This window comes from Pseudophryne corroboree, chromosome 7 (assembly GCF_028390025.1).
Source record: "Pseudophryne corroboree isolate aPseCor3 chromosome 7, aPseCor3.hap2, whole genome shotgun sequence".
Lineage (NCBI taxonomy): Eukaryota > Metazoa > Chordata > Amphibia > Anura > Myobatrachidae > Pseudophryne > Pseudophryne corroboree.
The window spans coordinates 144520893-144534003 of NC_086450.1; the positions used below are offsets into that span (position 1 = coordinate 144520893).

The 13111-nt window shown below is 48.1% G+C and overlaps 1 protein-coding gene across 4 annotated transcripts in view; it reads left to right on the plus strand.

Annotated features, from left to right (window-relative positions):
- BBS5 (Bardet-Biedl syndrome 5) overlaps window positions 1-13111 on the plus strand; it is a 149519-nt gene that overhangs the window by 27619 nt on the left and 108789 nt on the right. The window contains exon 1 of one of the 4 annotated variants that reach the window (XM_063933708.1): window positions 4030-4177. The exons of 2 other annotated variants lie outside the window; for them this stretch is intronic. In XM_063933708.1, the coding sequence (XP_063789778.1) occupies window positions 4068-4177 (110 nt within the window). In that variant the 5' untranslated portion in view covers window positions 4030-4067. Of the gene's footprint in view, window positions 1-4029; window positions 4178-13111 lie in introns of those variants that run through there. One more of the 4 variants, XM_063933706.1, reaches the window with a different exon arrangement.

The window sequence follows — 13111 nt, forward strand, 5'->3', positions numbered from 1 at the left end:
AAAACTAGACAGATATTGCGCCAGGTCAAGGGACCCTCAGGCAATAGCGGTGGACGCTCTGGTAACACTGTGGGTGTACCAGTCAGAGTATATGTTCCCTCCTATGCCTCTCATACCAAAAGTACTGAGAATCATAAGAGGGAGATGAGTAAGAACGATACTCGTGGTTCCGGATTGGCCAAGAAGGACTTGGTACCCGAAACTTCAAGAGATGTTCACGGAAGACCCGTGGCCTCTACCTTTAAGAAAGGACCTGCTCCAGCAGGGGCCTTGTCTGTTCCAAGACTTGCCGCGTTTGACGGCATGGCGGTTGAACGCCGGATCCTGAAAGGGCATTCCAGATGAAGTCATCCCTACCCTTGTCGAAGACAGGAAGGATGTAACCGCAAAACATTTTCACCGCATTTGGTGAAGATATGTTGCGTGGTGCGAGGCCAAGAAGGCCCCTACAGAGGAATTCCAACTGGGTCGTTTCCTACATTTCCTGAAAACAGGACTGTCTATGGGCCTAAAATTAGGGTCCATTAAGGTTCAAATTTCGGCCCTGTCGAATTTCTTCCAGAAAGAACTGGCTTTAGTGCCTGACATTCAGATGTTTGTAAAAGGGGTACTGCATATACAGCCTCCTTTTGTGCCCCAGTGGCACCTTGGGATCTCAATGTTGTTTTGAGTTTCCTAAAGTCACATTGGTTTGAACCACTCACCACTGTGGACTTAGCATCGTCACCTTCCATGTGAGATATTTTATTAGCCCTGGCTTCAGCCAGGCGTGTGTCAGAATTGGCGGCTTTATCATATATAAAGCCCTTACTTAATTTTTCATTCTGACAGGGCAGAATTGAGGACTCGTCCTCAATTTCTCCTTAAGGTGTTTTCTGTTTTTCACATGAACCAACCTATTGTGGTACCTGCGGGTACTAGGGACTTGGAGGACTCCAAGTTACTTGACGTTGTCAGGGCCCTGAAAAATATGTTTCCAGGACGGCTGGAGTCAGAAAATCTGACTCGCTGTTTAGCCTGTATGCACCCAACAAGATGGGTGCTCCTGCTTCTAAGCAGACGATTGCTCGCTGGATTTGTAATACAATTCAGTTTACACATTCTGTGGCAGGCCTGCCACAGCCAAAATCTGTAAAAGCCCATTCCAAAAGGAAGGGGGCTCATCTTGGGCGACTGCCCGAGGGGTCTCGGCTTTACAACTTTGCCGAGCAGTTACTTGGTCAGGGGCAAACACGTTTGCTAAATTCTACAAATTTGATACCCTGGCTGAGGAGGACATGGAGTTCTCTCATTCGGTGCTGCAGGGTCATCCGCACTCTCCCGCCCGTTTGGGAGCTTTGGTATAATCCCCATGGTCCTTACGGAGTCCCAGCATCCACTAGGACGTCAGAGAAAATAAGATTTTACTTACCGATAAATCTATTTCTCGTAGTCCGTAGTGGATGCTGGGCGCCCATCCCAAGTGCGGATTGTCTGCAATACTTGTACATAGTTATTGTTACAAAAATCGGGTTATTCTTGTTGTGAGCCGTCTTTTCAGAGGCTCCTTCGTTGTTATCATACTGTTAACTGGGTTCAGATCACAGGTTGTACGGTGTGATTGGTGTGGCTGGTATGAGTCTTACCCGGGATTCAATATCCTTCCTTATTATGCACGCTCGTCCGGGCACAGTATCCTAACTGAGGCTTGGAGGAGGGTCATAGGGGGAGGAGCCAGTGCACACCACCTGATCCTAAAGCTTTTATTATTGTGCCCTGTCTCCTGCGGAGCCGCTATATCCCCATGGTCCTTACGGAGTCCCAGCATCCACTACGGACTACGAGAAATAGATTTATCGGTAAGTAAAATCTTATTTTTAAATGCATATATATGTGTACTTGCGCTGTTCTCCACATGAGTGACTATAGACCTGCCAGGGGAAGCAGGGAGAGGAGGAGAGCTAAGGGCGGGGGAAGGATGTGGAGGAGACAGGGCCACGTGGGCCTGGGGCTGCAAATTATAAGGGCCTACTGTGAGAAGCGGTGGGGGTATCAGTGCTGTGTGGTTCTGGGAAATGCCTTAGATTTCACCTCCCTGTAATTATTGTACCTAAATCTCTATTCCCAATAAGTGAACAAGTAATGGGATAAAGAGTCTGTGTTTGAGGGAATAGTTATTTCTCCTTGATACACTACAGGTCCCAGCTTGCCAAGGATGCCAGGTCATAATGTTGACTGTAGTTCCTTCAAGTGTCAGCATGCCCTGGGAGCATGTAAATGCTGGAGCTTGTAGTACTACTTGTAAAGGTGGCCTGGGCATGCTGAGACTTGTATCTCGCCAAATACAAGTAATCATTTTAACTATATTGGAATATTAATTTAACACCTACATCCGAGGAGTGTTGGGAATAGCCCTACTGCTACCAGCACGTGATGGTTGTCCTAGGCAGAGGACAATACTCTTTTATTATAATGGGTTTACATCTGTCAGGGGAAGGGGCTAAGGGCACTCCGTGTACTGCACACTTTTCTAGTGTGCGGCTGTAATCAATCATATTATTTTGAAAAAGACACCGTTTGTTTGCAGCCACATTTCTGAGGGGCAGCCCAGAGCTGTAAATAGCTCTGACCACCCTATTTTTAATCCAAACTGTGGTGGGCCTATATTCGTTTGTGGGCCAAGGGCTAAAGATCTATTAGCCCTATAATTAGTGCAGCTCTGGGAGGAGTTAGGGGAAGCAGTTCATCCGAGTATGTAGAATCAATAGTAATATCATAGAGAGAGATAAACAACTTGACATCATGGTTAATACATTTGTGGAAAGGGGGTACCCCATTCGTGATTTACTAATGGCAAGGCGTAAGGCGTGTGAAATAGAAAGATCTGTTTTATTACAAAACAAAGATGACACGATTAACCCTCAGCAGAAAGATATGTTACCATGGGTAAACCAGTTTGATGCCAAAAGCAGCTATACCACCAAACGGGCCAAAGCCTTATGGCCAATAATAACAAATGACCAACAGTTATCAGTCTTAAAAAATACCAAACTGGTCCCCAGTTATGCTAGGGGCCCAAACCTAAGAGATCTGCTTGTTAAAACGGATATCACAGGTATCCAACTCCCTAAAACACATTTCTTAACAAAAAAGGGTGGCTGTTATAAATGTTCAGGCTGTGTAACATGCAGCTATATGACAGCGGGTCACAAATTTGCACACCCCCATACCGGTAAGATGTTGGATATCAGATATCCGCTATCATGTTCATCGCGATACGTAATTTATTTACTCACTTGTCCGTGCGGTTTGCATTACGTCGGAAAAACAAAAAGACAGTTCAAAGAAAGGATGGCCCAACACAGAGGGGCCATAAGAGCTGCCATCAATGAAGGAAAAAGCGACCAAGCGGTGGCGCGACATTTCCTTGTGTCTAAACACTCAATGGCTACGTTGAGATATAGGATAATAGATCAGGTCCCCCCAGATCCAAGAGGGGGTGACACAGACAGGCAACTATTGCAGCTAGAATGCAAATGGATATATCGCTTAAATACTGTTAGTCCAAATGGCTTAAATGAGTCAATCAATTTTAGCTGTTTTTTATAACTTACATCATTGTTAATATGAGTTTATTATGGGGACAGAAACCATATTAGGTACATAGTGACACGACCTATAATATTATGGTATCCTGCTTTTACCCAATAGGGATTTATTTACCATTTACTTATTCAAGGAGGAGTTTGTCATTCCATACTAATAAATTTATTTAACACCAGCACAAAAATTCCTGATTAGGGTCTTTTAATTGGCACTAAGCACTTTACATACTGCACTCAGTGCACCTGTTTCGATAAGTGCATTTATCCATCTTGTCATAATGTTTTTGATCACCAGATGGCGATAAAGAGCCACACATTATTTTATTTCACCTTACAGTCAATTATTTTTATGCATATGTTTATAAAAATGTATTTGTTTAGTTATGTTCATTTTGATAGTAATGATACTTATTTATTTCTCAGGTTACATAGCGATGTGACGCTTGCAGCCGCATCCCTATGGAAACCTAAACGGCTCCGTCGATGTGGGCCGGCGAACGTCACTTCCGGCGTGACGTCACAGTCGAGACCGGAAGTGGGACGGAAAACGCTGAGACACACGATGGGAGGCGGCAAAAGCGACCTGGGGACCTGTAAGTTCATGTATGTTAGTATTTAAGCACTGTTTGTTTAGCACTGAGTGTTATGTGTGTCCTGATGACGGGGGGCAGTACCCCGAAACGTTGAAGAATAAAGCACCTTGTTTTTTCACTGAGATGGTAGTCCAGGAGTGACTCTGTTGTTGGGAGAGTATGTCTGAGGTTGGCAAGCCTCTGGAGCGCACCCTGGCAAGTTATTGAAGTATCCCGTGGAGTGCCGGCTGTTCGAGTTGGATGGATGGATATATATATATATATATATATATATATATATATAATATATATATATATATATATATATATATATATATATATATATATATATATATTTATATTTCTCTATCGTCCTAGTGGATGCTGGGGTTCCTGAAAGGACCATGGGGAATAGCGGCTCCGCAGGAGACAGGGCACAAAAAGTAAAGCTTTAGGATCAGGTGGTGTGCACTGGCTCCTCCCCCTATGACCCTCCTCCAAGCCAGTTAGATTTTTGTGCCCGGCCGAGAAGGGTGCAATTCTAGGTGGCTCTCATAAAGAGCTGCTTAGAGAGTTTAGCTTAGGTTTTTTATTTTACAGTGATTCCTGCTGGCAACAGGATCACTGCAACGAGGGACAGAGGGGAGAAGAAGTGAACTCACCTGCGTGCAGGATGGATTGGCTTCTTGGCTACTGGACATGAAGCTCCAGAGGGACGATCACAGGTACAGCCTGGATGGTCACCGGAGCCACGCCGCCGGCCCCCTCACAGATGCTGAAGCAAGAAGAGGTCCAGAATCGGCGGCTGAAGACTCCTGCAGTCTTCTTAAGGTAGCGCACAGCACTGCAGCTGTGCGCCATTTTCCTCTCAGCACACTTCACACGGCAGTCACTGAGGGTGCAGGGCGCTGGGGGGGGGCGCCCTGGGAGGCAAATGAAAACCTTTAAAAAGGCTAAAAATACCTCACATATAGCCCCAGAGGCTATATGGAGATATTTACCCCTGCCTAAATGTACTAAATAGCGGGAGACGAGCCCGCCGGAAAAGGGGCGGGGCCTATCTCCTCAGCACACGGCGCCATTTTCTGTCACAGCTCCGCTGGTCAGGAAGGCTCCCAGGTCTCTCCCCTGCACTGCACTACAGAAACAGGGTATAACAGAGAGGGGGGGCAAAATAAATGGCTATATATATATTAATATAAAAGCAGCTATAAGGGAGCACTTAATCATAAGGCTATCCCTGTCATATATAGCGCTTTTTGGTGTGTGCTGGCAGACTCTCCCTCTGTCTCCCCAAAGGGCTAGTGGGTCCTGTCTTCGTATAGAGCATTCCCTGTGTGTCTGCTGTGTGTCGGTACGTGTGTGTCGACATGTATGAGGACGATATTGGCGTGGAGGCGGAGCAATTGCCTGTAATGGTGATGTCACTCTCTAGGGAGTCGACACCGGAATGGATGGCTTATTTAGGAAATTACGTGATAATGTCAACACGCTGCAAAGTCGGTTGACGACATGAGACGGCCGACAAACAATTAGTACGGTCCAGACGTCTCAAAAACACCGTCAAGGGTTTTAAAACGCCCGTTTACTTTAGTCGGTCGACACAGACACAGACAGGGACACTGAATCCAGTGTCGACGGTGAATAAACAAACGTATTCCTTATTAGGGCCACACGTTAAAGGCAATGAAGGAGGTGTTACGTATTTCTGATACTACAAGTACCACAAAAGAGGGTATTATGTGGGATGTGAAAAAACTACCATAGTTTTTCCTGAATCAGATAAATTAAATAAAGTGTGTGATGATGCGTGGGTTCCCCCCGATAGAAAATTATGGGCGGTATACCCTTTCCCGCCAGAAGTTAGGGCGCGTTGGGAAACACCCCTTAAGGTGGATAAGGCGCTCACACGCTTATCAAAACAAGTGGCGGTACCGTCTATAGATAGGGCCGTCCTCAAGGACCAGCTGACAAGGCTGGAAAATATAATAAAAAGTATATACACACATACTGGTGTTATACTGCGGCCAGCGATCGCCTCAGCCTGGATGTGCAGAGCTAGGGTGGCTTGGTCGGATTCCCTGACTAAAAATATTGATACCCTTGACAGGGACAGTATTTTATTGACTATAGAGCATTTCTATATATGCGAGATGCACAGAGGGATATTTGCACTCTGGCATCATGAATAAACGCGATGTCCATAACTGCCAGAAGATGTTATGGACACGACAGTGGTCAGGTGATGCAGATTCCAAACGGCACAGTATGGCCGTATAAAGGAAGAGGACTTGTTTGGGGTCGGTCCATCGGACCTGGTGGTCACGGCAACTGCTGGAAAATCCACCGTTTTTTACCCTAAGTCACATCTCTGCAGAAAAAGACACCGTCTTTTCAGCCTCAGTCCTCTCGTCCCTATAAGATCATATCTGCCCAGGGATAGAGGAAAGGGAAGAAGACTGCAGCAGGCAGCCCATTCCCAGGAACAGAAACGTTCCACCGCGTCTGACAAGTTCTCAGCATGGCGCTGAGACCGTACAGGACCCCTGGATCCTACAAGTAGTATCCCGGGGGTACAGATGGGAATGTCGAGACGTTTCCCCTTCGCAGGCTCCTGAAGTCTGCTTTACCAAGTCTCCCTCCGACAAGGAGGTAGTATGGGAAAAAATTCACAAGCTGTATTCCCAGCAGGTGATAATTAAATTACCCCTCCTACTACAGAAAAGGGGTATTATTCCACACTATATTGTGGTACTGAAGCCAGAAGGCTAGGTGAGACTTATTCTAAAAAATTTTTTTTGAACACTTACAAAGGTTCAAATTAAGATGAAGTCACTCAGAGCAGTGATAACGAACCAGGAAGAAGGGGACTATATAGTGTCCCGGGACATCAGGGATGCTTACCTATATGTCCCAAATTTGCCCTTCTCACTAAGGGTACCTCAGGTTCGTGGTGCAGAACTGTCACTATCAGTTTCAGACGCTGCCGTTTGGATTGTCCACGGCACCCCGGGGTCTTTACCAAGGTAATGGCCGAATTGATGATTCTTCTTCGAAGAAAAGGCGTCTTAATTATCCCTTACTTGGACGATCTCCTGATAGGGGCATAGTCCAGGGAACAGTTGGAGGTCGGAGTAGCACTATCTCGGATACTGCTACAATCAGCACGGGTGGATTCTAAATATTCCAAAATCGCAGCTGATCCCGACGACACGTCTGCTGTGCCTAGGGATGATTCTGGACACAGTCCAGAAAAAGGTGTTTCTCCCGGAAGAGAAAGCCAGGGAGTTATCCGAGCAAGTCAGGAACCTCCTAAAAACAGTGCATCATTGCACAAGGGTCCTGGTAAAAATGGTGGCTTCCTACGAAGCAATTCCATTCGGCAGATTTCACGTAAGAACTTTTCAGTGGGATCTGCTGGACAAATGGTCCGGATCGCATCTTCAGATGCATCAGCGGATAACCCAATATCCAAGGACAAGGGTGTCTCTCCTGTGGTGGTTATAGAGTGCTCATCTTCTAGAGGGCCGCAGATTCGGCATTCAGGATTGGATGCTGGTAACCACGGAGCCCAGCCTGAGAGGCTGGGGAGCAGTCACACAAGGGAAAAATTTCCAGGGAGTGTGATCAAGTATGGAGACTTTTCTCCACATAAATATACTGGAGCTAAGGGTAAATTTATAATGCTCTAAGCTTAGCAAGACCTCTGCTTCAAGGTCAGCCGGTATTGATCCAGTGGGAAAAACATCACGGCAGTCGCCCACGTAAACAGACAGGGCGACACAAGAAGCAGGAGGGCAATGGCAGAAACTGCAAGGACTTTTCGCTGGGCGGAAAATCATGTGATAACGCTGTCAGCAGTTTTTCATCCCGGGAATGGAAACTGGGAAGCAGACTTCCCCAGCACGACCTCCACCCGGGAGAGTGGAAACTTCATTGAGAAGTTTTTTCCACATGATTGTAAACCGTTGGGAAATACCAAAGGTGGACATGATGGCGTCCCGTCTGAACAAAAAACGGGACAGGTATTGCGCCAGGTCAAGAGACTCTCAGGCAATAGATGTGGACGTTCTGGTAACACCGTGGGTGTACCAGTCGGTGTATGTGTTCCCTCCTCTGCTTCTCATACCTAAGGTGCTGAGAATTATAAGACGTAGAGGAGTAAGAACTATACTCATGGCTCCGGATTGGCCAAGAAGGACTTGGTACCCGGAACTTCAAGAGATGCTTACAGAGGTCTTATGGCCTCTGCCGCTAAGAAGGGACTTGCTTCAGCAAGTACCATGTCTGTTCCAAGACTTACCGCAGCTGCGTTTGTCGGCATGGCGATGGAAAGCCGGATCCTAAGGGAAAAAAGGCATTCCGGAAGAGGTCATTCCTACCCTGGTCAAAGCCAGAAAGGAGGTGACCGCACAACATTATCACCACGTGTGGCGAAAATATGTTGCGTGGTGTGAGGCCAGGAAGGCCCCACAAAGAAATTTCAACTCGGTCGTTTCCTGCATTTCCTGCAAACAGGAGTGTCTATGGGCCTCAAATTGGGGTCCATTAAGGTTCAAATTCGGCCCTGTAAATTTTCTTCCAGAAAGAATTGGCTTCAGTTCCTGAAGTCCAGAAGTTTGTCAAGGGAGTATTGCATATACAAACCCCTTTTTTGTGCCTCCAGTGGCACTGTGGGATCTCAACGTAGTTCTGGGATTCCTCAAATCACATTGGTTTAAAACCAGTCAAATATGTGGATTTGAAGCATCTCACATAAAAAGTGACCATGCTCTTGGCCCTGGCCTGGACCAGGCGAGTGTCAAATTGGTGGTTTTTTCTCAAAAAAGCCCATATCTGTTTGTCCATTCGGACAGGGCAGAGCTGCGGACTCGTCCCCAGTTCTCTCCCTAAGGTGGTGTCAGTGTTTCACCTGAACCAGCTTATTGTGGTGCCTTGCACCTACTAGGGACTTGGAGGACTCCAAGTTGCTAGAAGTTGTCAGGGCCCTGAAAATATGTTCCAGGACAGCTGGAGTCAGAAAATCTGACTCGCTGTTTATACTGTATGCACCCAACAAGTTGGGTGCGCCTGCTTCTAAGCAGTCGATTGCTCGTTGGATTTGTAACACAATTCAACTTGCACATTCTGAGGCAGGCCTGCCACAGTCTAAATCGGTTAAGGCCCATTCCACAAGGAAGGTGGGCTCATCTTGGGCGGCTGCCCGAGAGGTCTCGGCATTACAACTCTGCCGAGCAGCTACGTGGTCAGGGGAGAACACGTTTGTAAAATTCTACAAATTTGATATCCTGGCAAAAGAGGACCTGGAGTTCTCTCATTCGGTGCTGCAGAGTCATCCGCACTCTCCCGCCCGTTTGGGAGCTTTGGTATAATCCCCATGGTCCTTTCAGGAACCCCAGCATCCACTAGGACGATAGAGAAAATAAGAATTTACTTACCGATAATTCTATTTCTCGGAGTCCGTAGTGGATGCTGGGCGCCCATCCCAAGTGCGGATTATCTGCAATACTTGTACATAGTTACAAAAATCGGGTTATTATTGTTGTGAGCCATCTTTTCAGAGGCTCCGCTGTTATCATACTGTTAACTGGGTTTAGATCACAAGTTGTACGGTGTGATTGGTGTGGCTGGTATGAGTCTTACCCGGGATTCAAAATTCCTCCCTTATTGTGTACGCTCGTCCGGGCACAGTACCTAACTGGCTTGGAGGAGGGTCATAGGGGGAGGAGCCAGTGCACACCACCTGATCCTAAAGCTTTACTTTTTGTGCCCTGTCTCCTGCGGAGCCGCTATTCCCCATGGTCCTTTCAGGAACCCCAGCATCCACTACGGACTCCGAGAAATAGAATTATCGGTAAGTAAATTCTTATTATATATATATTTTTATTTTTATTTTTTACATTTTACACAATAATACACATTATACCATTGTCAAACATTAGCACTCTTTTAAATGCATATATATGTGTACTTGCGCTGTTCTCCACATGAGTGACTACAGACCTGCCAGGGGAAGCAGGGAGAGGAGGAGAGCTAAGGGCGGGGGAAGGATGTGGAGGAGACAGGGCCACGTGGGCCTGGGGCTGCAAATTATAAGGGCCTACTGTGAGAAGCGGTGGGGGTATCAGTGCTGTGTGGTTCTGGGAAATGCCTTAGATTTCACCTCCCTATAATTATTGTACCTAAATCTCTATTCCCAATAAGTGAACAATTAATGGGATAAAGAGTCTGTGTTTGAGGGAATAGTTATTTCTCCTTGATACACTACAGGTCCCAGCTTGCCAAGGATGCCAGGTCATAATGTTGACTGTAGTTCCTTCAAGTGTCAGCATGCCCTGGGAGCATGTAAATGCTGGAGCTTGTAGTACTACTTGTAAAGGTGGCCTGGGCATGCTGAGACCTGTATCTCGCCAAATACAAGTAATCATTTTAACTATATTGGAATATTAATTTAACACCTTCATCCCAGGAGTGTTGGGAATAGCCCTACTGCTACCAGCACGTGATGGTTGTCCTAGGCAGAGGACAATACTCTTTTATTATAATGGGTTTACATCTGTCAGGGGAAGGGGCTAAGGGCACTCCGTGTACTGCACACTTTTCTAGTGTGTGGCTGTAATCAATCATATTATTTTGAAAAAGACACCGTTTGTTTGCAGCCACATTTCTGAGGGGCAGCCCAGAGCTGTAAATAGCTCTGACCACCCCATTTTTAATCCAAACTGTGGTGGGCCTATATTCGTTTGTGGGCCAAGGGCTAAAGATCCATTAGCCCTATAATTAGTGCAGCTCTGGGAGGAGTTAGGGAAAGCAGGAAGGAGTAGCTGTCCGACTCTGGACCTGCCCCAAATTCAAAGTAGTCAGACATCTTGTTTTTTTTAAATTAAGATTTCTAATGCATCAGATACAACTATTCATATTGTGTAGGAAAAACTATTTTTGTATTGCTAAGACACACCGAAACTAATATAATTTATTTATATATATATATATATATATATATATATATATATATATATATATATATATATATATATATATATATATATATATATATATATATATATATATATAATATATATATATATATATATATATATATGATATATACTAGGTGCTTCATCGCGCCCTACGGGCGCTCTTCACACCGTCGCAAGGGGCTACGCCCCCTTAACCCTTGCATGCCTTTCTGGGGTTCCATATTTGTATTATATGGAGTATTACCTGCTTTCCTTTGTTAGTGGTTAAATATTGCACAATGAAAGGACGTGCGATGGTGAAGGAGGCGCAGCCCCTTGCAACGGCGTGAACAACACCTGCAGGGCACAATGTACAGAATGTAGCGGGTGCGGGGGGGACTGCGGATGGGGAAGGGTGTCTGTAGATGCTGCGGATGCGGGGGGCCGGATGGGGAAGGGTTGGGAGGTGCTGCGGGTGGGGGAGGGGCAGAGGAGTGGGGGCTGCAGATGGGGGAGGGGTCCGGAGGCACTGCAGGTGGGGGAGGGGCAGGGGTGCCACGGGTGGGGGAGGGGCAGGTGCGGGGATGTCGCGGATGGGTGAAGGGTTCCGGAGGTGCTGTGGGATTGGAAGGGGCGGGGGTGGGGTAGGGGGTCCGGAGGCGCTGCAGGTGGTGGAGGGGCAGGTGCGGGGGTGCCGTGGGGGAGGGGGGGACCGCGGATGGAGGAGGGTGTCTGCAGATGCTGCGGGTGGAGGGGGGGCAGGTGTGGGGGGAGACGTACATGGGGGGTGGATGGTGGAGGGGGTCTGGAGGTGCTGTGGGTGGTGGCGGGGTGGGGGAGTGGGAGCCGCGGTTGGTGTAGGGGGCTCTGGAGTCACAGCGTGTGGGGGAGGGGTGGAGTGCCGCATGTTGTGGAGGGGAAGGTGCGGAGTTGTGGTGCATATGGGAGGGGTCTGGAGGCGCTGCAGGTACTGTACCTGCCAAAAAGGTAGTTGGAGGGTATGCAGTAACAGGGCCAGGACAGGGGTGACGGGGCCAGGACAGGGGCGACGGGGTCAGGACAGAAATGACAGGGACAGGATAGGGGTGATAGGGCCAGGGTAGGGATGACAGGGCCAAGATAGGGGTGACAGGGCCAGGATAAGGGTGACAGGGCCAGGATAAGGGTGACAGGGCCAGGATAATGGTGACAGGGCAAGGCCAGGGGTGACAGGAACATGACAGAACACAGGGCACGGGAGAGATTGGTATTGGGGACAAAACAGTGGTGACAGACAGATGTGTATCACCGGAGTCACTGCTGCTGGCTGCTGCTGTTCCACTCCAACCTGCTGGTGGAGACTTGGCATGGCTGACTCTCTCAGGCTGGAGTCCTGCTTCCTCTGCCCGTCCGCATCCCTCCCCCCCTCCTCAGTCACACACCGCGGACCTCGCGCGGCTTCCGGGCACTGTGGTAAGGGTAGAATGGGAGTGACTGGTTAGCCCCCAGGAGACGCTGCAGTTGGAGGGAGGAGGGGGTCATAGCATGCACACGGCGCGGACCTCGCGGCTGCCGGCCACTGTGGTAAGGGGATACTGGGAGTGACTGGTTAGGCCCCAGGACACTCTGGAGGGAGGAGGGGGTCGGAGCCTGCAAGCAGCGCGGACTTCGGCAGTGCTGCCCGCCGGCTAAAGTGTGTGAAGGAGCTGGGCGCACCTCTCTGCGGGCAGCAGCGCTGCAGCTAGCGGTGGGGTTGCCGGGGCTGGAGATAACAGAAGCAGTACGGAACCTGCACAGCGGCAGGTGCCCCACAAAACTGCAGCTAAGAAGCGTGGAGTGTGCCAGAAAGTGACGCTCCTCCGTGCCAGAGAGACCCTGCTGAGTTTGCTGATGTGGGGGGACAAGCACACAGTGAGCCGGTGCCCATTTGTCTGTACTGCATACCCCCTCACACACCCCCATACCTCCCAACAGTCCCGATTTTTGCGGGACAGTCCCATTTTTGGGGGTCTGTCCA